This window comes from Ornithorhynchus anatinus, chromosome 4 (genome assembly GCF_004115215.2).
Source record: "Ornithorhynchus anatinus isolate Pmale09 chromosome 4, mOrnAna1.pri.v4, whole genome shotgun sequence".
In the NCBI taxonomy this organism is placed as follows: Eukaryota; Metazoa; Chordata; class Mammalia; order Monotremata; family Ornithorhynchidae; genus Ornithorhynchus; species Ornithorhynchus anatinus.
In genome coordinates, this window is record NC_041731.1 from 64,005,162 (window position 1) to 64,029,954 (window position 24,793).

General features: G+C 47.4%; 1 protein-coding gene across 2 annotated transcripts in view; it reads left to right on the top strand.

Moving 5' to 3' along the window:
* Positions 1 to 1,041: 1,041 nt before the first annotated feature.
* GRHL2 (grainyhead like transcription factor 2) overlaps positions 1,042 to 24,793 on the top strand; it is a 104,426-nt gene continuing 80,674 nt past the window's right edge. The window contains exons 1-3 of one of the 2 annotated variants that reach the window (XM_029063259.2): positions 1,042 to 1,235; positions 5,971 to 6,038; positions 11,442 to 11,841. In XM_029063259.2, coding sequence (XP_028919092.1) covers positions 1,068 to 1,235; positions 5,971 to 6,038; positions 11,442 to 11,841 — 636 coding nt within the window. In that variant the 5' untranslated portion in view covers positions 1,042 to 1,067. The remainder of the gene's footprint in view (positions 1,236 to 5,970; positions 6,039 to 11,441; positions 11,842 to 24,793) is intronic. The other variant, XM_029063258.2, reaches the window with a different exon arrangement.

Consider the following 24,793-nt stretch of genomic DNA (forward strand, 5'->3'; position numbering starts at 1 on the left):
TTTTTAAGGTGTTTACTGTGTGCCAGGAACTATACTAAGAGCTGGAGTGGTCGGAAGATAGTCAATTTAGATATTGTCCCTGCCCCACACAGGGCTCCCTGTCTTAATCCTCATTTTACAGATGAGGGAACTGAGGCCCAGAGAAGCTGTGATTTGACCAAGGTCAGGCAGCAGACAAATGGAGGATTTGGGATTAGAACCCAAGTCCTTCTGACTCCCGGGCCTGTGCTGTAAGCTCTTGGTGGGCAGGGAATGTGTCTCTTTATTGTTGTATTGTGGTCTCATTCATTCAGGCAATAGTATTTGAGCGCTTACTATGTGCAGAGCACTGTACTAAGCGCTCGGAGTGTACAAATCGGTACCAGATAGAGACAGTCCCCGCCCTCTGACGGGCTTACGGTCTAAAGCGGGGAGGCGGACAGACGAGAACGATGGCAATGAATAGAATCGAGGGGAAGAACATCTCATTAAAACAATAGCAAATAAATAGAATCAAGGCGATGTACATCTCATTAACAAAATAAATAGGGTGATGAAAATATATACAGTCGAGCGGACGAGTACAGTGCTGAGGGGGTGGGACGGGAGAGGGGGAGGAGCAGAGGGAAAGGGGGGAAAAGAGGGTTTAGCTGCGGAGAGGTGAAGGGCGGGTAGAGGGAGCTCGGTCTGGCCTCTTAGTCCAGTTCTCTGCACGCAGTAAGTGCTCAGTAAATACGGTTGACTGACTGACTGACTGAGTCACATTACTTCATTACAACGCCATTACAACTCGTGAGTTAGATTTAAATGAATTCTGTTTTGAGATTGCTAATGAAGCTGATTCATGAAATGAGATTGGCTACCAGAATATCTAATATAAACGACCCAAATTTGAGGGCAATCTATAAGCCCAAATCGTCGGCAATAAAGATTTTGTTAGCTCTCTGGGGAAGACAAGAACTGGTTTGAAGAAGAAGTAAATGTGTTAGTGACTGTTTTGAGTTCCTGAAGAGACTAATCTTCTCTGTTGAATGACTGTTGCCTGCCTCTGTTTTAACAGTAATAAACGACTGGTGGCCTTAGTGCCAATGCCAAATGACACTCCGTTCAACACCCGCCGCGCCTACACCAGCGAGGATGAAGCCTGGAAATCCTACTTGGAGAATCCCCTAACAGCCGCCACCAAGGCCATGATGAGCATCAATGGGGATGAGGACAGCGCCGCTGCTCTCGGCCTGCTGTATGATTATTACAAGGTAGGGAAGCCCAGTGTGGAGTTGGTGAAGGTCCTCTACAGCGGGAGGCGAAATAGTCACTGCTTCAATCCACTGATGATGATGATGATGATGATGTTGGTATTTGTTAAGCGCTTACTATGTGCAGAGCGCTGTTCTAAGCGCTGGGGTAGATACAGGGTCATCAGGTTGTCCCACGTGAGGCTCACGGTCTTGAGCCGTGGCCGAGGAAACCACGTGGAAAACGCTCCACGCTCCAGGGAGTGGAATCCGTGGCCTCCGCGGACCATTTCTTTATTGTAAGAACGGGCTGAATAATAGCGTTGTTAAGTGTTGCTATGTGCAAAGCACTGTTCTAAGAGCTGGGGGGATACAAGGTGATGAGGTTGCCCCACGTGGAGTTCGCAGTTTTAATCCCCATTTTACAGATTAGGTAGTGTGGAAAGCAGTCAGTCATATTTATTGAACGCTTGCTGGGTGCAGGACCTGTATTAAGCGCTTGGGAGAGGACAGTGGAACCATACAACGTTCACGTTCCGTGCCCACGAGGAGCTTCAGGCTAGAGGGGCTGATCCACCTTGCCTGGCCTCTGTGTGATCTGTGCTGTCAGTCAAATGATCAGTGGTATTTATTGAGCGCTTACTATGTGCAGAGCAGTATACAGAGTGCTTAGGAGAGAACGATACTACAAAAGCAGTTTGCGTCATGCCGTGCTCCATGTGATAATATCGGATTCATCTCGCCAGTTTTTTCTTGGTCCTGCCCAGTGAAATCATTCCCCTGCCCAGTTCTGTTTTACATCTGTTTTACGAGCCTGTTGAGGAGCCAGTTCCTCCCCGACATTGGCTCCCCCATGTCACTCTCCTGGCAGTTTTCTCTGGGCACCCGCAGAGCAGGAGAAGTGATAGCCAGGTGGATATCGCTACTGGTAATAGTAATGGTAATAATAATAATAATAATAACTATGGCATTTCTCAAGTGCTTGGTGTGTGCCAGGTACTGTTCTAAGCGCTGAAGTAGATACAAGCTAATCAGGTAGGACACGGTCCCTGTCCCACAGCGGACTCCCAGTCTTAATTTTACAGATGAGGGAACTGAGGCCCAGAAAAGTGAAGTGTCTTGCCCAAGGTCACTCAGCAGACAAGTGGTGGAGCCGGGATTAGAACTCAGGTCCTACTGGCTCCCAGACCTGTGGTCTATCCACTTAGGCCACGCTGTGGATCTGACAGACGTCTCCAGGCTCCCTGATCCTACCCCTCTAGCCGAGTCCCGAGCGACTCTGGGCACTGCCCCCTGGGCACCTCCAGGCTGATCTTGCTGGAGTGGAAAGGAAGAGGAGGAGATGGCCATGATTAGCATCCATTAGCGCTCCCTGACATCTCTCCCATCAAACCCAAAGGGGACTCACAGGAGCTGGGGTGGGGAGGAGGAAGGATGGCAGTGGATGTGGTGGGGAGAGGTAGGGGGGTTTAAAACAGCAACCCACCACCCAGTGCCCGGGGATTCAGGCCCTCACAGTCCCTCACGGCTCAAGGCCCTGGCCAGCGGCACCCGACGTGAACCTGTCAGGCCCAAAATGGCGAAGGGGCAGAGGAACCGAGAGGCAGCTGGAGCTGGTCTTGCAGGGAAGTGGCCATTTTGCCGACTCTGCCCAGTCCCAGGGATTTGTATCTACCCCAGCGCTTGGTATAATGCCTGGCACATGGTAAGTGCCTAACAAATACCATAAAATAATGTGTATAATAATGCATAATCTTCAGAAAATTTATCTTTTTTTTTGGTATTTGTTAAGCGCTAACTTTTGTATCAGGCACTGTACTAACCACTGGGGTAGATACAAATCAGTTTGGACACAGTTCGTGGTCATTCATTCATTCAGTAGTATTTATTGAGCGCTTACTATGTGCAGAGCACGGTACTAAGCGCTTGGAATGTACAAATCGGCAACAGGTAGAGACGGTCCCTGCCCTTTGACGGGCTTACGGTCTAATCGGGGGAGACGGGCAGACGAGAACAATGGCAATGAATAATAGAGTCAAGGGGAAGAACCCCACATGGGGCTCACAGTCTTAGTCCCCGTTTTACAGATGAAGTAACTGAGGCACGGAGAAGTTAAGCGACTTGTCCGAGGACACACAGCAGACAAGTGGCAGAGCCAGGATTATCTTGTCCTTGGCGTAGAAAAAATGATAAATTGCAAAATGCTCCATGTTAATGTTATAGTGACAAAAACACTACAGTATTCCTTCCTTAAGGAAATCACAGTATTTCTCTTTAAAACCTTACAAACTGATACATATGTGATGAAAAGTAATGGTTTAAGACGTAGTCCATTTTGAAACTTCAGTGCTGATCTGGTCTGTGCCTGATGTATGTTTTGCGGGGACTGTATATTTAAATTTTGTTCATTTTAAGAAAGACTTGACTAAAAATGAGACTAAGCAACAATTTATTTCCCCTTTGCCACATAGCAAACCAAAGGCCAACCAGAGAACATCCCAGCCCATAGCAGAAGGTGCTGTGGATAATAAGGTTGCCTTTTATGTCCTGAAAGCTCAAAGGAATGGGAGATGAATTAAGGCCGATACCTCTTTCTCAGAACAGCACAAAGATTAGAGTCACCTTTTCCTTTTCAACTTGTTTTTTGACATTTTTGTGAAGACCAAAAAATAGGCCTGAAGAAAATAACAGAAAAAATCGAAAGATGAAGAATGGTAAATAAATGCAGCAAAGAACACTAAATTGAGCCCCCCAAATTTAAAACATTTTTTGAAAAATTTTATGAATTCATGCACAGTATACATAAATCATTATGCTCGAATTGGCTTTCTTTCCACCTAAAACATGCATTTTTGTGGCGCATTTCATCATATAGTCGTTTACTTTTTCTTTTCAGGAGTTCTTCAGAATCAAATAGATATTTCTTAAAACTGAATTTCCAGGTTAACACTTTGAGGAGTCGGTTCTCTTCTGAGATATGAATGGTTTTTACCTCCTAGTGTCAAATTTAGAGGAAGATTAGTTTTGCTCTGGTGATATAGAGACAGTGCCTTATAATACTAAGAAAGTGAAGCAGTATGATTAAGTGGATAGAGTACAGTCCAGGGAGTCAGAAGGACCTGAGTTCTAATCCCGGCTCTGCCACTTTGCTGCTCTGTAGTCTTGGGCAAGTCACTTCACTTCTCTGTGCCTCAGTTACCTCATCTGTGAGCCCCGTGCATGGACCGTGTCCAACTTGATTAGCTTGGCTGTACCCCAGCACTTAGTACTGTGCCTGACACATAGTTAGCACTGAACTAATGCCATTAAAAAGAAGTGAAAAGATAATTAACAGATGTTCTACTTGGTTTGTTTTGTTCTTATTTTGGATGTGGGATTTTAAGTTAGTTTCTTATTATATACTTTGGGTATTTTGATAGCTTTCACGTGTTTTTAGTGTAATATGTTCATCAGATTTTCCTGACTGTAGAATTCGTACAAGACTGTTCATTTAGGATTTGATCAAAGGAGGGCCGTCAAGTTCCTAGACCAGGGCCTTTAACTAGCCTTGTAAGACTTCCTGGATTAGAACTCAGGTCCTTCTGACTCCCAGACCCATGTTCTGTTCACTTAGGTCTTTCCCAGCAATGCTCAAGGGAGCCTGCCTGGGTTCAGGACAGACCAGGTGTCCAGCCCTACTATCTTCCTCTTGGCCAAAGAGAGAGGAGCCCTGAGGGAACGAATGCAAGCTTGGGAGGTGATGACAACTTTTAGGGATTACCTAAAATTTGTACCAAGAAAACTCTGTGGATACGCCACCAGAATGATTGCAGATGGAGGTGGGGTGTTCTGGGAGAGACGTGTCCCTGGAGTCGCTGTGGGTCGGAAAAGACTCGACGGCATGAGACAAGGCAAAGTTGCAGAGCACCTGTGGTTGTTAGGTGGGTTTTTGCTGTGCGGATTGCTGCCGCTCGTGCTCATCTGTTCACCCGCTGTGCGTTGAGTGCCACCCCTTGTTCGTCCCGTGGGTGGGTTGTCAATCAATCAATCATTTAATGGTATGTATTGAATGCTTACTCTGTGCAGGGCACTGTATTAAGCGCTTTGGCAGACGACAATTCAACAGAGTTGATAGACACGATCCCTGATCACAGTGAGCTTATTGTCTATAGGGAGACAGAGACATTCATATAAATAAATTATAATAGCTAATTTAAAGATACGTACACAGATGCTGTGGGGTGAATACCAGATACCCGAAGGGCACAGATCCGAATGCAGAGATGGTGCAGACGGGAGAGGGAGCCGGAGAAAAGAGGATTTAATCAGGGATTGCCTCTTGAAGGAGGCCTGTGAAGGTGAAGAGAGTGGCAGGCTAGCGTGTATGGAGGATGAGGGAATTCCAGGCCAGAAGGAGGGCATGGGAAAGGATTCTTCCTGCTTGCACACTTTCTGCCTCTAGACTGTAAGCTCGTTTGGGCAAGGGAATGTGTCTGTTTATTGTTATATTGTACACCCTAAGCACTCAATACAGTGCTGTGCACACAGTGAGCACTCAATCAATACGATTGAATGAATGAATGAATGAATTCCCCTTGGGGAAACAACAGAGCAAATGGATCATACTTGGTTCCCGGCTCTAAGAAGATTGCCGCCCCCCCCCCCCCCCCCCATCTGAGATCATGCTCTACTGTATTCGGTTAGCTCCTGTTAGCTTTCAGTCATGAACATGAGCTCTGTTACGTTATTCCTGACAAATGCTTGGTGCTGTTTTCAGGTCCCTCGTGACAAGAGGCTACTGTCCGTCAGCAAAGTCAACGACAGTCAGGAGGATCAGGATAAAAGGTATGATAGCACTTGAAAGAATATATCTACGAGAAGCCTATCGGAACTAGAAAGAACATGATGCAACATAGATGCTACGCTCTACAGATTTTATTGCCATCGTTCTCGTCTGTCCGTCTCCCCCGATTAGACCGTAAGCCCGTCGAACGGCAGGGACCGTCTCTATCTGTTGCCGACTTGTTCATTCCAAGCGCTTAGTACAGTGCTCTGCACATAGTAAGCGCTCAATAAATAAATACTATTGAATGAATAGGGTACCATTCTGCAACTGATATTACCACCAGAAGATGCATGAACCAAACAATAAGAAGGAAAGTTAAGGATGTTCGAAGGAATATCCCTAACCAACAGGGATAACTTTCCTTCTAATTATCGATGATGGTTCTTTGTTTCATGAGTTAGTAATGAGTAGCCACTGATCTCCTGCATGGGAAGAAATGCTTTAGAAATAAAATTAAACCTCTCATCTTTAAGTTTAAACTTTTTTTTTCAGTTTAATGGGAAAGAAGAGTTTGGAACCATCATTTTACTTCTTTTCGAACCTGAGAATTTTTTTTTTTTAGCATTGTTATAATTTTGTTCTACATGGGGCAGATTTCTCAGTGGCTGGTGGGAGTCTTATTTGACTAATCGGCTCCCCATTTTACACAGATCTGCAATATTAAAAATCTGCAGATGATTCTGTTGATGATATGAAATCCTTGATTTGAAAGGGACTGAGAAGTTGTGTTATTATTTGTTTTCATTTTCATTCATTGAACTAATAAAATGTTCCCATTAAAAATAGGAATTTTTCCCCATTTGAAATGTAGTGAAATGTTAAATTTTATATGTGAGTAACTTAAAGTAGTCCCATTTTTATTCAAATTGTCTTTATTCTGCTGTCAGATTTAAACCTCTATAAGTTACAAGGGCGAGTTTCATGTTAAGACTGTCAAAATCCCCTTTCATGATTTGAAATTAAATTTATAAGTGTTTACACAATGCCTTTGAACTCCACTTTCAAAAAATAATAGATTGATTTGCAAAGGAAGGAGAAAGGGAGAAAGACACCTTCTTTTTTGACTGGGTTCAGTAATTTTTTTACTTAAAATTTGCCTTGCTTTGAATCTTGGACTCTCACAAACCCCATATCCCCTCCAAAATGAATAATGATAATTGTGGTATATGTCAGGCGCTTACTCTGTGCCAGGCATTGTAATAAGCACTGAACCGAGATAAAGCAGCTACTCTCTTCAGGGTTTCCCATCGGATTTATGAAATCCAGCAGAGGTGACCTAACGCTAACCCTTGGTTTGGTCTGTAGCAAAGATATTGAATTTCTGAGCAGGATTTTTGGCCAAATGAATTTACATTGTGGAGTTTAGATGGCAACTGAATTATTTCCTGTGGCATTGGATTGCCCACTGAGAGCTTCTCTGATAATGATCCAATCAGCTAGTAGCCCCGATCTCAGGAATAGATTTTTGAAATCTGAGAAAACCCCAGGAATTTTTGCTTCTTCTGCTGGTCTGGACTTGGCTGGAGTCACACCCTTCATTCCCAAGCACGCCTTTTAAGCTTCCTTTGAAAAACTGAAGGTGAAAGCCTTAGGTTGGTGTCTTCACCAGTATGACTCTATTTATTACCCTCGTTCTTGTCTGCCCGTCTCCCCCGATTAGACCGTAAGCCCGTCAAAGGGCAGGGACTGTCTCTATCTGTTACCGATTTGTACATTCCAAGTGCTTAGTACGGTGCTCTGCACATAGTAAGCGCTCAATAAATACTATTGAATGAATGAATGAATAAATTGTACCACTGTCACCAGCCACTGAATTGCCTGTGAGGAAGCCGCAGCTTCAAGTAGCATAATGCCTGTTTCCTCATCTCTCTCATCCCTGCCTTTTCACTTTCACAATGGGGAATACAAAGATTTTGGAGGAAGTTTGTCAGAGCCTGCTGAGCCTAGCCCCAGTCTGTAATCATGGCCTAGTGGATAGAGCATGAGCCTGGGAGTCAGAAGGTCACGGGTTCTAATCCTGGCTTTGCCGCTTGCCTGCTGTGTGACCTTGGGCAAATCACTTCACTTTTCTGGGCCTCAGTTCCCTCATCTGTAAAATGGGGATTGAGAGAATGAGCCCCACGTGGCACAGGGACTGACTGTATCCAACCTCATTTGCTGGTATTTACCCCAGCGCTTAGTACAGTGCCTGGCATGTAGTAAGCACTGAACAAATACCACTATTATTATTTTTATTAATTTGCAGTAGAACTAATGACTCGGGACACTTTCTACCCCTGGGCTCAGTCATACGACAGTCCTTAGTGGGGAAAATGGCCCAAATTCAAAATTATAATCGAGAACGGTAACAGGTGTGATCAGCCATGCTTGTGAAGAACCAAAACAGGCTTCACCTATGGTTGACTAGGTCTGAATGGAGTGAGGATGTTATTTGGAGAGGATTTTTTTTCCAGTAGAAAATTTAGCTTCAACCCCAGATCTGAATGGCACAATTCTCATGTTAACGACATGCCTGAGAGTAGCAAGGCTCAAAAAGTGTAAAGTTTCCCTGGTTTTGCAGGGCCCTGCATCACCAACCTCTCCCATAACCCTGTTCCCGGAGTCCTGCCGTTCCACCTCCGCCTCGCTGGGAGAGCGCAGGAGCCCTCAGTTCGGGCCGACCCAGACCGATCCGTAGGCGTGGATGCGAAAACAATCAGTGGCAATTTCTCCTTTTCCGTTCAAGCCCAAAATGATGGGTAACGGGACTGAATTCCAACAGAAATCCCAAGTCCCCCAGCCCCTTTCATTAGCTTGCTTATCAGCCGGGAAAAGTAAACTCCATTTACAAAACGGGCGAAACCCAGGAATGTTTTTAACCCGGTGTCAGGTTGGCCTGATGCAGGCTCATGAAATGAGTTCCACCCAAGGGACTTTGGGCTTCTTTGATTTCAGGTAGAAACCCGGGGAAGTCACCGGACCGTGGTAAAAGAGATTTGGACCTCGATCACCTTCCCGGGGACTTATTTCACTGCCCGTTCATTCCAACGTCCTCTAAACAGAAGCCCGAAGCCTGAGATCCTCAGAGACCCTACCTCTCTCGACCCCTGTATCCTTGTCCCCCAGCATATTCCAAATTTCTCTCAAAGGACTGGACCTACACTCATGGCCAGCTCAAAGAGCGTTGGCGCCGGACCGATTTAATTTGAATCACCCCTGTCCAAATTGTCAGCCCAAAAAGGTTTTCACTTTTAGCTATTGCAAAAGCAGATTCAAATGCAGATTTCGAGTACTAGGTGCTCATCAAAATTCAATAGAAACATAAAGAAATAGTGATTTTACATTGTTGGACTAGATAAATGAAGTTTTGCTAAAGAAATGGCACCCTGGGTTATGCCCAGTTTGCCTGTAGCTTGAGTTTATCCTGTCAACGCTTGCATAATGATAATAATATTGCATAATAATAATAACAACAACGACAAATGTTGATGGTATTTGTTAAGTTCTTATTATTCTAAGCACAGTTCTAAGCAGCTCGGTAGATACAAACTATTCAGTTGGGACATAGCCTCTGTCCCACCTGAGGCTCATAGCCCCTGTCCCACCTGGAGCTCACAGTCTCCTTCCCCATATTACAGATAGGTAACTGAGGCCTAGAGAAGTGACGTGACTTGCCCAAGGACACATAGCAGGCAGTGGCGGAGCCAGGATTAGAACCCAGATCCTTCTGACATTCAAGCCTGTGCTGTATCCATACTGCTTCCCTGTGTATTATCAGGATAATGTCGCTTCCCATGGCAGATTCTCTCAAGCCAGAATGATCTGAGCATCGCAGGCATGAGGGGTTAGTGGAAAGAGCCCGGGCTTGGGAGTCAGAGGTCATGGGTTCGAATCCCGGCTCTGCCACTAGTCAGCTGTGTGACTGTGGGCAAGTCACCTAACTTCTCGGTGCTTCAGTTACCTCATCTGTAAAATGGGGATGAAGACTGTGAGCCTCATGTGGGACAACCCGATTACCCTGTATCTACCCCAGTGCTTAGAACAGTGCTCTGCACATAGTAAGCGCTTAACAAATACCAACATTATTATTATTATTATTATTATATGCCTAGATGGACCTGAAAATATCTGGTCAAAGATGAATTGTCAGGTCATACTAATCACAACGTGCAGGACTAACCAGAGATCTAAAGATGAGTTACAGATTCTAGAAAACAAAATGTCATTTGATGATAATAATGATAGTGGTGACAGTTGTAAAAGACTTACTATGGGCCGGGCACTGTACTAAGCGCTGGCGTGGTTACAAGCAAATTGTGTTGGTCGCGGTCCCTGTAGGGCTCACAGTCGCAACTCCCATTTTCCAGATGAGGGAACTGAGGCCCAGAGAAGTGATGTGACTTGCCCAAGGTCACACAGTAGGCAAATGGAGGAGCCTGATCACCTTGTGTCTAACCCAGTGCCTGGCCCATAGTAAGAGGTTAACAAATACTATTCACAACAACAATGAGTTGCCCCAGCCCCTTCCATTAGTCAAGTAAACTCCATTTACAAAATGGGCAAAACCTAGGAACATTTTTAACTTGGCGTCAGTTGGCCTCACCCCTTCCCCTGAGACCAGGCCCCGGGAAGATTCTCTCATTTTCCCTTTTATTTTCTTGATGGCATTTTTTAAGCACTTACTATGTGCCAGGTCCTGTTCTAATTGCTGGGATAGATACAAGGTAATCCGGTTGAACACAGTGCGTGTCTCACGTGTGGGTCACAGTCTTAATCACCATTTTGCAGATGAGGGAACTGAGGCACAGGGAACCGAAATGATTCGCTCCAGGTCACACGGCAGAAAAGTTCCAGAGCCAGGATTAGAACCCAGGTCCTCCGACTCCCAGGATTAGAACCCGGGATCACCCTCCTCGTAACCACCGGGCTACCCTGCTTCTCTCTGCCTCTCCCACATAGACCCACTGTTTTCCAAAAGCGAGAGATGCCAGTGGCCACCACAGGTGACGAAGATGCTCTTGGGTGGGAAGAAGGGCGGGAGCAACGAAAGAGGAAGATGAATAAAGAACGAAAATAGGACACCAACAACTATGACCATTACCTTTCAATCAGTCACAATGAATTCTGTGAAACAACTCCCGTGACCTGTTTTCTTCCCCCCACTAATAGGTGCGACAGGGAAGTCGGGAAAAGCCCTGGGGTGGGCTATATTTGGTTTTCAGTTATTTTTGGTGCCAACACGGTCCTTCCTGCGTGACTTGAAAATCCAGGGCAAGCCATTTGATTCTTGTGCCAAAGCGTTGCGCATTTCTCATCTCCCCATACGGGGTTTTACCCAGGGCAGAGGGCAAAGTATATTTCCATTTAAGTCACTCACCGTCGTCTTCATCTCTCCCCCCCTCCCTCTGGGTTTTCGCCCACAGCAGAAACTGCCTCGGTACGAGCGAAGTGCAAAGTAATTTGAGTGGAGGAGAGAACCGAGTTCAGGTGTTAAAGACAGTGCCAGTCAACCTTTCCTTAAACCAAGATCACCTGGAGACCTCGAAACGGGAACAGTATGGCACGAGCGTGTCGGAGAGCCCGGCGCCCATGCCCGTGGCCGGGGTGGCCGTGGTGAAAGCGGAAGAGTTCACGCCGGTTTTCATGGCCCCGCCCGTGCACTATCCCAGGGGAGAGAACGAAGAGCACGGCCGGGGGGTCATCTTCGAGCAGACCCAGTACGAGGTGCCTAGCATGGCCCCCCACGCCAACTATCTCAAAGACGATCAGCGCAGTACGCCCGACAGCACTTACGGCGAGAACTTCAAAGATGGCGTCTCGGAGGTGAGTGGCCCGCGGGGCTCCGACCTGGAAAGTGAGACGGCTCAAAGGCAGACGGGGTAAATGAGAGCCTGCGGAGGCCTGGCTGTTTCACCACCACGATAACGAGCACACCCGACGTATGCGGGTTGAGGGATGTTTGCCGTGCGCTGCGAATGCACTTCTCTTTTATTCGGGGGCTTTGTCAATATATACGTGCCGGCTTATTCCTCCGTTGTACTCTGCCAAGTGCCGAGTACAGTGCCCTGCGCACAGTAAGCGCTCAGTGAGCCGGAGGCGGCGTGGTGTGGTGGCTGGAGCTCGGCCCGGGAGGCAGGAGATCGTGGATTCTAATCCCCGCTCCACCACTCGCCTGCTGCGTGATCTTGGGCGAGTCACTTCACTTCTCTGTGCTTCTCTGTAAAACGGGGATTGAAACCGTGAGCCCCAGGTGGGACAGGGACTGGGTCCAACCCGATTTGTTCTATCCACCCCGGTGCTTAGAACTGTGCCTGGCACACAGTAAGCGCTTTACGGATGCCATAATAATATTAATTATCAGTATGAATAAATACCATTGAATGAATGAAACTTTTTTTCGTTTTGAGACTGAGCATATTAATGGGCATACTACAACTCTGATGTTCTGGAGTTCACCCTGACCCTGATCTCAACAATCAGTTGTATTTATTGAGCATATAATGAGTGCAGAGCATTGTATTAAACCTCTTGGGAGAGTACCATGTAGCAGTTGGTAGACGCATTCCCTGGCTATAATGAGCTCGTATTAGAGGATGATCTTAAAGTCTAGAGGACGATTTTATAGTCTAAATGATGAGCTTACAATCTAGAGGATGAACTTACTTCTCGAGGATAATAATAATAATGGTATTTGTTAAGCGCTTACTACGTGCCGAGGACTGTTCAAAGCGCTGGTGGAGATACAAGGTGATGAGTTGTACCACATGGGGCTCACCGCTTTAATCCACATTTTACAGATGAGGTAACTGAGGCACGGAGAAGTTAAGTCACTTGCCCAGGGTCACACAGCAGACAAGTGGATGATCTGGGCTTAGAACCCACGACCTCTGACTCCCAAGACCATGCTCTTTGCACTAAGCCATGCTCCTCCCCCAGTCTGAGTTTACAGCCTAGAGGATGACCCTACAATCCAGAGGACAAGTTTACAGTCTAATCCAGAGCAGACACATTATATCCCGTTATTTCTGCCACTGGGCCAGGGCTTGAAGGGGTGGGATTAAGGTCAATTAACTGATTCAGTGGTATTTACTGAGCACTTACTGTGTGTAGAGCACTGTACTAGACTGTAAGCTCGTTTTGGGCAGGGAATGTGACCGTTACACTGTAACACCATTGTTATATTGTCTCCCGAGTGCTCAGTACCGTGCTCTGCACGCAGTAAGCGCTCAATAAATATGACTGACCGACTACCAAGCGCCCGGGAGAGTACATTATAACAGAGTTGGTCGCCACATTCCCTGACTACCACCAGCTTACAGTCTAGAGGGCGGAGGAAGTGGGAAGCCCGAGGAAGTGGGAGCCCCCCGGATGAGAATGGTTGAGGGGCCCAAACTTGCTTGGACGGGAGGGGCAGCTTTCTCACTCCCTTCTCCTAACTGCGGCCTCCACGTGAGGGTTTCCGCTAGCTCAGGGAGGGTTCCTGCTGAATGGACGTGATCTAATACGCATTCGTTCAGTCGTATTTATTAAGCGCTTACCGTGTGCAGAGCACTGTACTAAGCGCTTGAGATAGAACAATACCCCCGCATATCTTAGTGGTGGGAATATAGACTTGAAGATCAGAGGGTGTGGGTTCTAATCCCGCTTCCTCCACTTATCTGCCGGCTGTCCTCGAGCAAGTCACTTAACTAGTCCGTGCCTCAGTTACTTCATCAGTAAAATGGGGATTAAGAGCATGAGTCCCTTGTGGGACAGGGGCTGTATCCAACCTAAAATTACCTTGTATCCTCCCTCGCGCTTAGAACAGGGCTTGGCACATAGTGAGCACTTAACAAATACCGCAATTATTACTTACTGTCACGTGGGAACTCCCGGGCCCAAGCAAGGGCCTAGCAGCCCCTGGTGAAGGTTTATGATCCAAATGTTCACGTTGATCAGGGAGGGGATTGTAGGATGGGGGGAGGGCTAGGGAGAACTCTGAGGCCTTCCTGTGCTGGTTCCCGTTGCCGCTCCCTTCACAGACCCCGTCACCTGAGCACCTCCGGATCTGGGCTCTTTTCCAGCGTCGTTCCCCGGCAGTGGTTCTAATCTCTCCGTCACCACTGGCCGACTGACATTTTAGACGTGTCTCTTAACCCCTCGGTGTCTCAGGGTCCCCTTTGGAAAGGAGGAAATGAAAATTTTTTACCCCTTCGTCAAACATTCGGCCACTCTGCGATAGTGACCGAGTGCTTACTGTGGGCAGAGCACTGTACTAAGAGGTCTTGGGAGAGCACAGTACAATTGAGGAGGTAATAAGGTTGGTACTTGTTAAGCGCTTACTAGGTGCAGGGCACTGTTCTAAGCGCTGGGGTAGACACAGAGGAATCAGGTTGTCCCAGTCTTCATCCCCATTTTACAGATGAGGGAACTGAGGCACAGAGAAGTGAAGTGACCCGCCCACAGTCACACAGCTGACAGGTGGCAGAGCTGGGATTCGAACTCATGACCTCCGACTCCAAGGCCCGTGCTCTTTCCGCTGAGCCGCGCCCATAGGGAGCTTACAGACATTCAAATCAATTACAGGTGGTTCTATACCACTGAGGTGTTGGGGCGGGATGAATAAAAAAAGTGCTTATGGGGTACAGATTCAAGAAGGGCATAGGAGATGCGGAACGGGGTACAAAGAGGGCAAGTAAGGGCTTAGGGAAGGGCACCTGGAGGAGGTGTGATTTTTAGAAGGGCTTTGAAGATGGAGAGAATGGTGATCTGTCAGCCATGGGAAGGGGGAGAGGTTCCGGACCGGAGGGAGGCCGTGAGCAAAGGGTCAGCGGTGAGATAGATGAGATGGAGGTACGGTGATTAGCGGCGAGGAAAACGGATACCGTGTTTAAGGTGAGGGAGGTCTGTGTATCCCTTAACCGAAGAAATACGGAAGCAGTGGAAATTGAGCTCCCAAGAGACGGCAGAATGTGGAACCGGGCCTCCTTCAAAAGATGGAATGACACGACCAGAGTTTAATTTGTGCTAGGGCTTGCCCAGGCTCAACCCTGACCCCACAGGCTGATCCCGGGCATCTTTTATCCCCTGCGCTGAGAAGTCGCTGACCAGGTCAGTTCATCAGTGGTATTTATTGAGCACCAACTGTGTGCCGAGCACTGGACTAAGCGTCTGAAAGAGAATACAGTACAGAAGAGTTAGCGGACACGATCCCCGCCCGCGGTGAGTTCCATGGGAGCCCAGGGGTCCAGAGCTGGGAAAAATCCCTGGAGGATAATAATACTAATAGTAATCTTGGTATCTGTTAAGCGCTTATTACGTGCCAAGCACTGTTCTAAGCTCTGGGGTAGATACAAGGTAATCAGGTTGTCCCACATAGGGCTCACAGTCTTCATCCCCATTTTACTGATGAGGGAATTGAGGCACGGAGAAGTTAAGTGACTTGCCCAAGGTCACACAGCTGACAAGCAGCAGAGCTGGGATTAGAACCCATGACCTCGGACTCCCAAGCCCGGGCTCTTTTCCCGGGAGCGGAGATGGCCGTGACTCCCACTCCTTAAGCTCCTCCTCGCTCTCCCCACTCCAGATGATCACAATAATAATTGTGGTATTTGGTAAGCATTTATTTTGTAATAAGCACTGTTCTGAACACTAGGAAAGATTCAAAATAATCAGGTCAGACACAGTCCCTATCCCACATAGTCCCCACAATCTAAGTAGGAGGGGGCACAGGTATCGAATCCCCATTTTACAGATGAGGTAACCGAGGCCCAGAGAAGTGAAGCGACTTGCCCTAGGTGACACAGCTGGTGGAGCCCGGATTAGAACCCAGGTCCTCTGACTCCCAGGCCAGTGCTCTTTCCACTAAGTTATTCCACTCCTCTAAGCTCCCTAGGAGGGCATCAATCTACAACCATTCCTACAAGTGCCAGTTTGCTGGTTTCTAACATCTCGTGTCTCCTCCCCAGTAGAAAGTAGGCATTGGCTGGGATGTCTCATCCGATCCCACTTCCAGCCCAGAATGTATTTTCATATGTGCGAAGTGCTGTGGATTCAAGACAGTGCTCTAAGATATGGTTATTCCTGAATTTGCCTTTTCCCCACTTAGAGGGACTTAAGGTCGGGTGGGTTCATCAGAAAAGTGAATAAGGTTGGTATTTGTTAAGCGCTTACTATGCGCAGAGCCCTGTTGTAAGCACTGGGGGGAGATACAGGGGAATGAGGTTGTCCCACGTGAGGCTCACAGTCTTCATCCCCGTTTTCCAGATGAGGTAACTGAGGCACAGAGAAGCTAAGTGACTTGCCCACAGTCACCCAGCTGACAGGTGGCAGATGGGGATTCGAACCCCTGACCTCGGACTCCCCAGCCCGGGCTCTTTCCACTGAGCCACGCTGCTTCTCTCGGCACATTTGGCACATTTGCCTGAGAGGAGGAACTTTTCCATAGTTGGAGCCCCTTGATCTTTCCTGATAGAATTGATAGATGTGCAAGTGGGCCACTTGGGGATAGGAGACTCTGTCCCAGGCAGGCCTAGACCGTAAGCCCGTCGAAGGGCGGGGACTGTCTCTATCTGTTACCGATTTATACATTCGAAGCGCTTAGCACAGTGCTCTGCACATGGTAAGCGCTCAATAAGTACTGTTGAATGAATCTCTGGTCATAAGTCTGTAAAACCTTCTGATCTCCTTGACAGAACCTTCCCTCTAGACTCTAAACTCCCGGTAGTCAGGGAAGGTGTCTGCCGACTATGTTTTATAATAAAAATAAGGGAGGAGAGTTCAGAGACGGTAGAGATACAGTCCCTAGTTGTGGATGGAAATTTGAAGAGGAATCTGTCTTCCCGCTAGAGAGCGGTTCAGTTCACCCCTGCCTCATCTAGGGCTTGGTTAACTAACCCGGTCCTTCAGGCAGCAAGTTAAGGAGAAAGAGCTCTGGCTCATTCTGCATCCCCGGCCGTCCTCCTCTCCTCCCACTGACTGCTTGTAATAATAATAATAATAATAATTATTATAGTAAAATATTTTATTTTTGCCCTCACCGCCCTGTGAGATAGGTAGAAAAGGAGTATTATTGTTCCTCTTTTCCAGATGAGAGGCAGAGGGGTTAAATGACTTGCCAACTGTGTCTTATTGTAGTCTCCCAAGGGCCTAGTGCTGTGCACACGGAAAGCACCCAGTAAATACGATGGATTGATCGACTGATCGATGGCTGATGGTCACCCAGCAGGCTGTTGGTGGAGCTGTTATGTCCACATCCGTAAATTATTTCTTCATGTTAACTTTTGTCTCTCCCTCTAGACTGAAAGCTGATTGTGGACGGGGAATGTTTTGTGAACTCTGTGGTATTGTACTCTCCCAAGTGCTTAGGAAAGTGCTCTCGAGCCCAGGTCCTCCGTCTTTCAGACTGTCACTTCCCTCGTGGCGCGGTGGAAAGAGCCCGGGCTTTGGAGTCAGAGGTCCTGAGTTCAAATCCCGGCTCTGCCACTTGCCGGCTGTGTGACTGTGGGCAAGTCGCTTCACTTCTCTGTGCCTCACTTACCTCATCTGTAAAATGGGGATGAAGACTGTGAGCCCCACGTGGGACAACCTGATTCCCCTGTGTCTACCCCAGCGCTTAGAACAGTGCTCTGCACAGAGTGAGCGCTTAACAGATACCATCATTATTATTATTATTCCCTCCCCCGGCCCGGCAACGGTGCCACCTCTAGAATGCAAGCTCACTGTGGGCAGGGACTGTGTCTGTTTATTGTTGTATTGTACTCTCCCTAACTCTTAGTACAGTGCTCTGCACACAGTAAGTGCTCAATAAATACGGTTGACTGACAGACTGACCTTCGTAACGGGAGGACATTAATAACAATCACTGAGCCCCACAGAAATAGATGCAGTATAAATGGACAGAATGTAGATTAGCTACAGTCTGTGGTCTGGGTTTAAGATTCTTTTCCATTTCACGGTACGACTTTTGAAGATAATGTTAAAAATTCACTAAACCCTCCCATTGGGTTGAGACCATCGAGTGCTGGTAAATCATCCGAGGTGCTTCGGTGGAAAACTTCATTTCAAAGTTAATCTTTATTTTGGATGAATTTTTTGCGTGGTTCTTGAACTTTTCTTTAAGATGTGCCGTTGATGCATTTTAAACCCTGTTAAAAGCCCCTCCGCTGATGGAGAAAAATCTTGGAAAAGGTCACATGTCAGTGGAGCTATTATGATACCTTGGGTATCCTTTATTCACCCCTCCCTCAACCCCCAGCACTTAGGTACGTGTCTGTAATTTATTTGTATTACTGTGTTCCCCCGTCTAGCCTATAAGCCCTCTGTGGTTAGAGAACCTGTTTGACATCTCTGTCTCTGTTGTACTCTTCAAAGCCCTTAGTACAGTGCTCTTCAGACAGAAAGCGCTCAATAAATACAGTTGATCGATTGCTTGATTAGGTAGCAGGTGTTAGTGCTGGATGAGTGTCAGAGCAAGCCACCATGAAAAGGTTGGCTGTCAATTTTATGTTTCCATTTGACAGTGGTTTAGGAAAAGCAGAGTTTACTAGGCTTTACCAGCAGCTCCCTGTGGGTGGTTGTCCCTCTTAATTTTTGATTTTTGTTGAAAGTGAAGATTTAGCTGAAATCGCAGTAAGTCGGACTGTCGTTTGCAAGTCACGTTTCTACCCGTTAAGTTTAAAATAGCATACTTGGACAAAAGCACTGGCAGTCTTGCAGGGATGGAGTCATCCTTTTAAAGAGGGCCGTTGAGGAGTTAACCTGGATAAAGCTGCCGAACTTAAAATTCATCCTGCTAGCCGGGTCTTCGTCGGGAAGAGGTATTCTTCCTAACCCAAGTCTCCCAGGGAAATTTGTTTCGCTCACAGTTCAACAGGGCAGACCTGACCCCAGGTGCACACCCGTGGCCTTTTAATGGTATTAGCTCAGTTGTGTACATAATTACTCTCCCCTGCTTCAGAGCCTTATTGAAGGCACATCTCCTCCGAGAGGCCCTCCAGACTGAGCCCCACTTTTCCTCATCTCCCATTCCCCCTGCGTCGCCCTAACTTGCTCCCTTTGCTCTTCCCCCATCTTAGCCCCTCAGCACTTACGTTGATATCTGTAATTTTATTATGTCTGTCCCCCCTCCTCTAGACTGTGAGTTTGTTGTGGGCAGGGAATGTCACTGTTAATTGTTGCACGGTAATTTCCCAAGTGCTTAGTACAATGCTCTGCACACAGTATGCGCTTAATAAATGCGACTGATCGAACGAATGGATGAATACTGTACCCGCTCTCAGCCCCACCACTGTTACGTGCACATCCGTAAATTATTTCTTCATATTAACGTCCGTCTCCCCGTCTAGACTGAAAGCTGATTGTGGGCAGGGAATGTTTGGTGAACTCTGTGGTATTGTACTCTCCCAAGCGCTTAGGGAAGTGCTCTGCGTATAGTAAGCGATCGGTAGATACGATCGATTGACTGTGTCAGAAAAGCACTTAACAGTACTCAGCTCACTCCAGGAAACCAGAGGCCAGTACCGTCCCCTGATTCACAGGGTAGCGTAGTCGTTTTCAACTTTCTGCCAATGCCCAGTCCCAGCCTACTGTCAGCTTGACTGCATCCCAAGCAGTCTTCCATGTCCATCAAGCCAGCCGAGTGTGGGAGGGAGAGACGGGCCTAGCTCCACCCGCTCAATGAATCAATTGTATTTAGTGAGCACTTACTATATGCAGAGCACTGGACTAAGCACTCTTCGTTATGGTCTTTGGCAAGCGCTTACTAGGTACCGGGCACTGTACTCTGCACTGGGGGGGGGGGGGGGGGAGGTAGAAGCTGATCGAGTTGGATACTGTGGGTCTTTCGGTCGGAATCCCCATTTTACAGGTGAGGGAACTGAGGCGCAGAGAAGCGAAGTGACGTGTCCCAGGTCACGCAGCAGACAGGTGGCAGAGCGGGAATTAGAACCCAAGTCCTTCTGACCCCCGGACCCGGGCGCTATCCATTGGGCTACACTGCTTCTCAAGCACGTGGGCGGAGAATACGGTACAGCAGAGTAGGGAGTCATGATCCGTGACCTCAAGGAGGTTGCAGTTTAGAGGGGGACTTGGACAATAATATAAGCAGCGTGGCTCAGTGGAAAGAGCCCGGGCTTGGGAGTCAGAGGTCATGGGTTCGAATCCCAGCTCCGCCACTCGTCAGCTGTGTGACTGTGGGCAGGTCACTTCGCTGTGCCTCACTTAGCTCATCTGTAAAATGGGGATTAACTGTGAGCCTCCCCTGGGACAACCTGATGACCCTGTATCTCCCCCAGCGCTTAGAACAGTGCCCTGCACATAGTAAGCGCTTAACACATACCAACGTTATTAAATAAATGCATTGTGGATATGTAAATAAATGCCATGGGGCCGAGGGCGGGGGGAACATCAGGTGTTTAAAGGGTACAGATCTAAGTGCCTAGGTGACAGAGAAGGGAGAGGGAATAGAGGAAAAGGAGGGCCCAATCAGCGAAAGCCACTTGGAAGAGATGGGATCTTAATACGGCTTTGAATGTGGGGAGAGTAACATCGGGCCAGTCTGGAGGCAGACACACCCTGAGGTTCACTCGCCTCCCGAGAAGTTTAATAGTGGTAAGTTTGGTTAAAGCAAAGGGCAGAATAATCTTTTCCGCTGTGATTGATATTACATGTCGACTGTTGCCCTCAGGCTGTTTTGCTCCCCTCCCTCCCGCGGCTGCTTCCGTGAAGTCAGCGTGACCACCGGCGAGCCGCCGACACTGATAGCTGGGGTTACTCAATGCGAGCAAATGGGTCTGTGGGCCTGGGTTTTTGTGAACGTGCGTGAAGGGGAGAAATTGAGCGTGACGGAGGGAATGGGGAAGAAGGGAGAAAGAAGAGAGAAATGAAAGGAACAGAAAAAAAAATCAGTGAAAGGGGAGGAATAGGATTAAGGAGGAATCACTGTAAATCAATCAATAGCATTCACTACTACAATGTGCAGAGCGTTGTACTAAGCGCCTGGTAGAGGATAATAAAATTAGTCATCATGAGCCCTGCCCTCTCAAGGAGATTGCAATCTAGTGGGGGAGACAGACGTTTAAACAGATTTCTGAAACGAAATAATAGAAGGTGGAAGGAGCCCAGGCTTGGGAGTCAGAGGTCTAGGGTTCTGATCCCGGCTCCGCCACTTGTCAGCCGTGTGACTTTGGGCAACTCACTGTACTTCTCTGTGCCTCAGTCACCTCATCTGTAAAAAGGGGATTAAGACTATGAGCCCCACCTGGGACAACCCGATTACCTTGTATCTCCCCCAGTGCTTAGAACAGTGCTTGGCGCATAGTAAGTGCTTAACAGATACCATCATCATCATCATTATGATCAATCAACGGTACCTATTGGGCACTTACTGTGTGCAGAGCACTGTAGTAAGCACTTGGGCGAGTACAACAGAGTAGGCAGACATTTTCTCTGCACACAATGATCTCGCAGTGTAGAAGATATAAGATCTATCCGTAAGCTCCTTGAGGGGTGGGGAATACTTAAAGGCTTTGAGGGTGAAGGGTTGAAACGGCGGGTGGGGAGATTGGAGATTACTTGGTTAAGAACTACTGTCCGTCGCCTGTGTAAAGGGGAGGATGTGTCAGGCACGGGTGAGGAGGTGAGTGAGTGGCAGCAAGAGGCACAGTGAGTTGGGTAACTTGGAAGAAAAAAGAGTCAAATAAGAAGACAGAGGCAGTGGAAACCCCCAAATCCCACGAATATATCCCAGGCTTCAGATCTTCTCTCTCTGTAAAATTATAAGCCAGTCGTAAAAGTCCCCATCGATTAGGCGACCGGATGTAAGTTCCTTGTGGACAGGGATTATGTCTACCAACTTGATTGTACTGTATTTTCCCAAGTACGGTGTTCTACGCACTGTAAGCGTTTCATAAATACCACCGTCTGATTGATCTCAGTTAAGCGGGACAGAATCATATTTTAATCTGCAGGATTTCATCACGCTAGGTCTCGGGCAGAAACTGAAGAAGGACGCTGCTTTTGGCTAGCGTAGTTGGAGAGAAAGAACCCGTCATCTGCCACTGCTACAGGCTCCATTTCGGCCAAACTGGCCCTGATAGTAATTATAATGATAGCATTGCTGCATCGCTTACTATCTGTCAAGCACTATTCTAAGCGTTGGGGGAAGAGTGGGACATAGCCCTGTCACACATGGGGCTCCCAAGCTAAGTAGGAGGGAGTAGGATTTAATCGCCGTTTTACAGCCAAGGTACCTGAGGGCCAGAGAAGTAAAGTGAATTGCCCGAGGTCACACAGCGGATAAATGGCAGAGCCGGGATTGGAACCCAGGCCTTCCGAGTCCCAGGCCCGGGCTCTTTCCACGAGGCCACACTGCTTCTTCTAGAGTGGGAATGGGAGTTTGGCGACAGCTGGCCGGTTCTCGCTCAGTTCTGGTGTGGCTGGGCAGGAAGGTGATTATGGCACCTAATATTTGGAAGATGCACTTAAAAGTGCCATGAGAGATAAACGAATTACTTCCTGCTTTTATCCTTAGTGTCCTTTCTTCAAGTTCCAGGACACAGAAATTTATGGATGTAAGATACATGTTTATAATTAAACTAATTTTCTGGCCTCTGTTTTTTTGTCACCAAGCAGAAGTCATGGTATATAGTAAGTAATAGTATAGTAAATAAGTACTATTAAGGACTATTTCAATCAATCAATATCATTGTGATAGTCTGCCATGAATTGTCAGTAGCTGCTGTGGACACCCACTGCTATACTCTGTGCCGCTACAGAGATGATCTTGAAGCCACTCCCAGGCACTTAGCACAGTGCTCTGCGTGCAGTAAATGTTCAGTTAATAAAACGGATTGACTGACTGATTGCTCTTCTCACATTTTTTTTAGGAGTGTGGCTTAGTGGAAAGAGCCCGGGCTTGGGAATCAGAGGACAAGTGTTCTAATCCCGTCTCTACCACTTGTCTGCTGTGTGACCTCGGTCAAACCACCTCTCTCCTTTGGGCTCAGTTACCTCGTCTGAAAAAATGGGGATTAAGACTGTGAGCCCCACGTGGGTCAACCCGATTACCTTGTATCTGCCCCGGTGCTTAAAAAAGTGCTTGGCACGTAGTAAACGCTTAACAAATACCGTAATTATTATTATTATTATTATTATTATTATTATTATTATTGTTCTCTGGGTCTCCGTTCCCTCATCTGCAAAGTGGGGATTCAATACCCGTTCTCTTCCTCCACAGACTGTGAGCCCCCTTTGGGACCTTATTATTCTTGTATCTACCCCAGTGCTAAATACAATGCTTGGAATATGGTAAGCACTTAACAAACACCAAGATTATTATCTACCCTCTACCTAGATCCTTCCAGGGGCTTCCCACTATTCCCCACTTAAGGGTAAAATTCCTTGTGAATAGCTTTGAGGGTCTCCACTTACTTTCTCCATCAAACATGGCACCCCTCTTCACCTACTGACCTCCAGCTCTCTCTCTCTCTCTCTTCGTTCTTTTCCTTTTTTTACGATATCCGTTAAGCAATTACTAGGTGCCAGGCACTGTACTAAGCAAGGGGGTAGGTACAAGATAATCAGGTTGGACACAGTCCTTGTTCCACACGGGGTTCACAGTCATAATCCCCATTTTACAGGTGAGGGCACTGAGGCCCAGAGGAATGAAGGCACTTGCCCAGGATTACATAGCGGACAGGTGGCAGAGCTGGGATTAGAACCCAGGTCCTTCTGACTCCCAGGCCCATGCTTTATCCACTAGGTCACTAGTGCCCTAGGCCATCCACTGCTCCTCTAGAGAAGCAGCACAGCTTAGTAGAAAGAGCACGGGCTTGGGAGTCAGAGAAGGTGGGATGTAATCATAGCTCCGCCACCTGTCTGCTATGTCACCTTGGACAAGTCCCTTCATTTCTCTGGGCCTCAGTGCCCTCATCTGTAAAATGGGGACTAAGACCGTGAGCCTCACGCGGGACAACTTGATAGAGAAGCAGTGTGGCTCAGAAGAAAGAGCCCGGGCTTGGGAGTCGGAGGTCACGGGTTCGAATCCCAGCTCTGCCACTTGTCAGCTGTGGGACTGTGGGCAAGTCACTTCACTTTTCTGTGCCTCAGTTCCCTCATCTGTAAAATGGGGATTAACTGTGAGCCCCACGTGGGACAACCTGATTACCCTGTATCTCCCCGAGCGCTTAGGACAGTGCTCTGCATGTAGTAAGTGCTTAACAAATACCAGTTGTCAGCTGTGTGACTGTGGGCAAGTCACTTCACTTCTCTGTGCCTCAGTTCCCTCATCTGTAAAATGGGGATTAGCTGCGAGCCTCACGTGGGACAACCTGATGACCCTGTATCTCCCCCAGTGCTTAGGACAGTGCTCTGCACATAGTAAGCACTTAACAAATACCAACATTATTATTATTATTATTATTATTACCTTGTATCTGCCTCAGTGCTTAGAACAGTGCTTGGCACATAGTAAGCGCTTAACAAATACCATTATTATTATTATGATTATTGGGCCATGCTGCTCCCTTTAGCCATGTTCCTCCTAAGCCAACCTTGGAGCCGTTCCTCCAGCTGTGTCTCGCGCCTCCCTCTTCTCTCTCACGTTGTTCCGGCAACCCGGATCTCCACTCCCAGTCTTTAATCAGACAGGCCATAGCTCTCCCCAACTTCAAACCCACCTAAAATCCCACCTCTTCTGACAACCCTCCTCTGCCTTATTCCCCAAACTCAGGTCTCATCATCCTTTCTGGGAGTAACCTGTTTATTTATACCTTACCTTCAGCACTCACGGGCATAT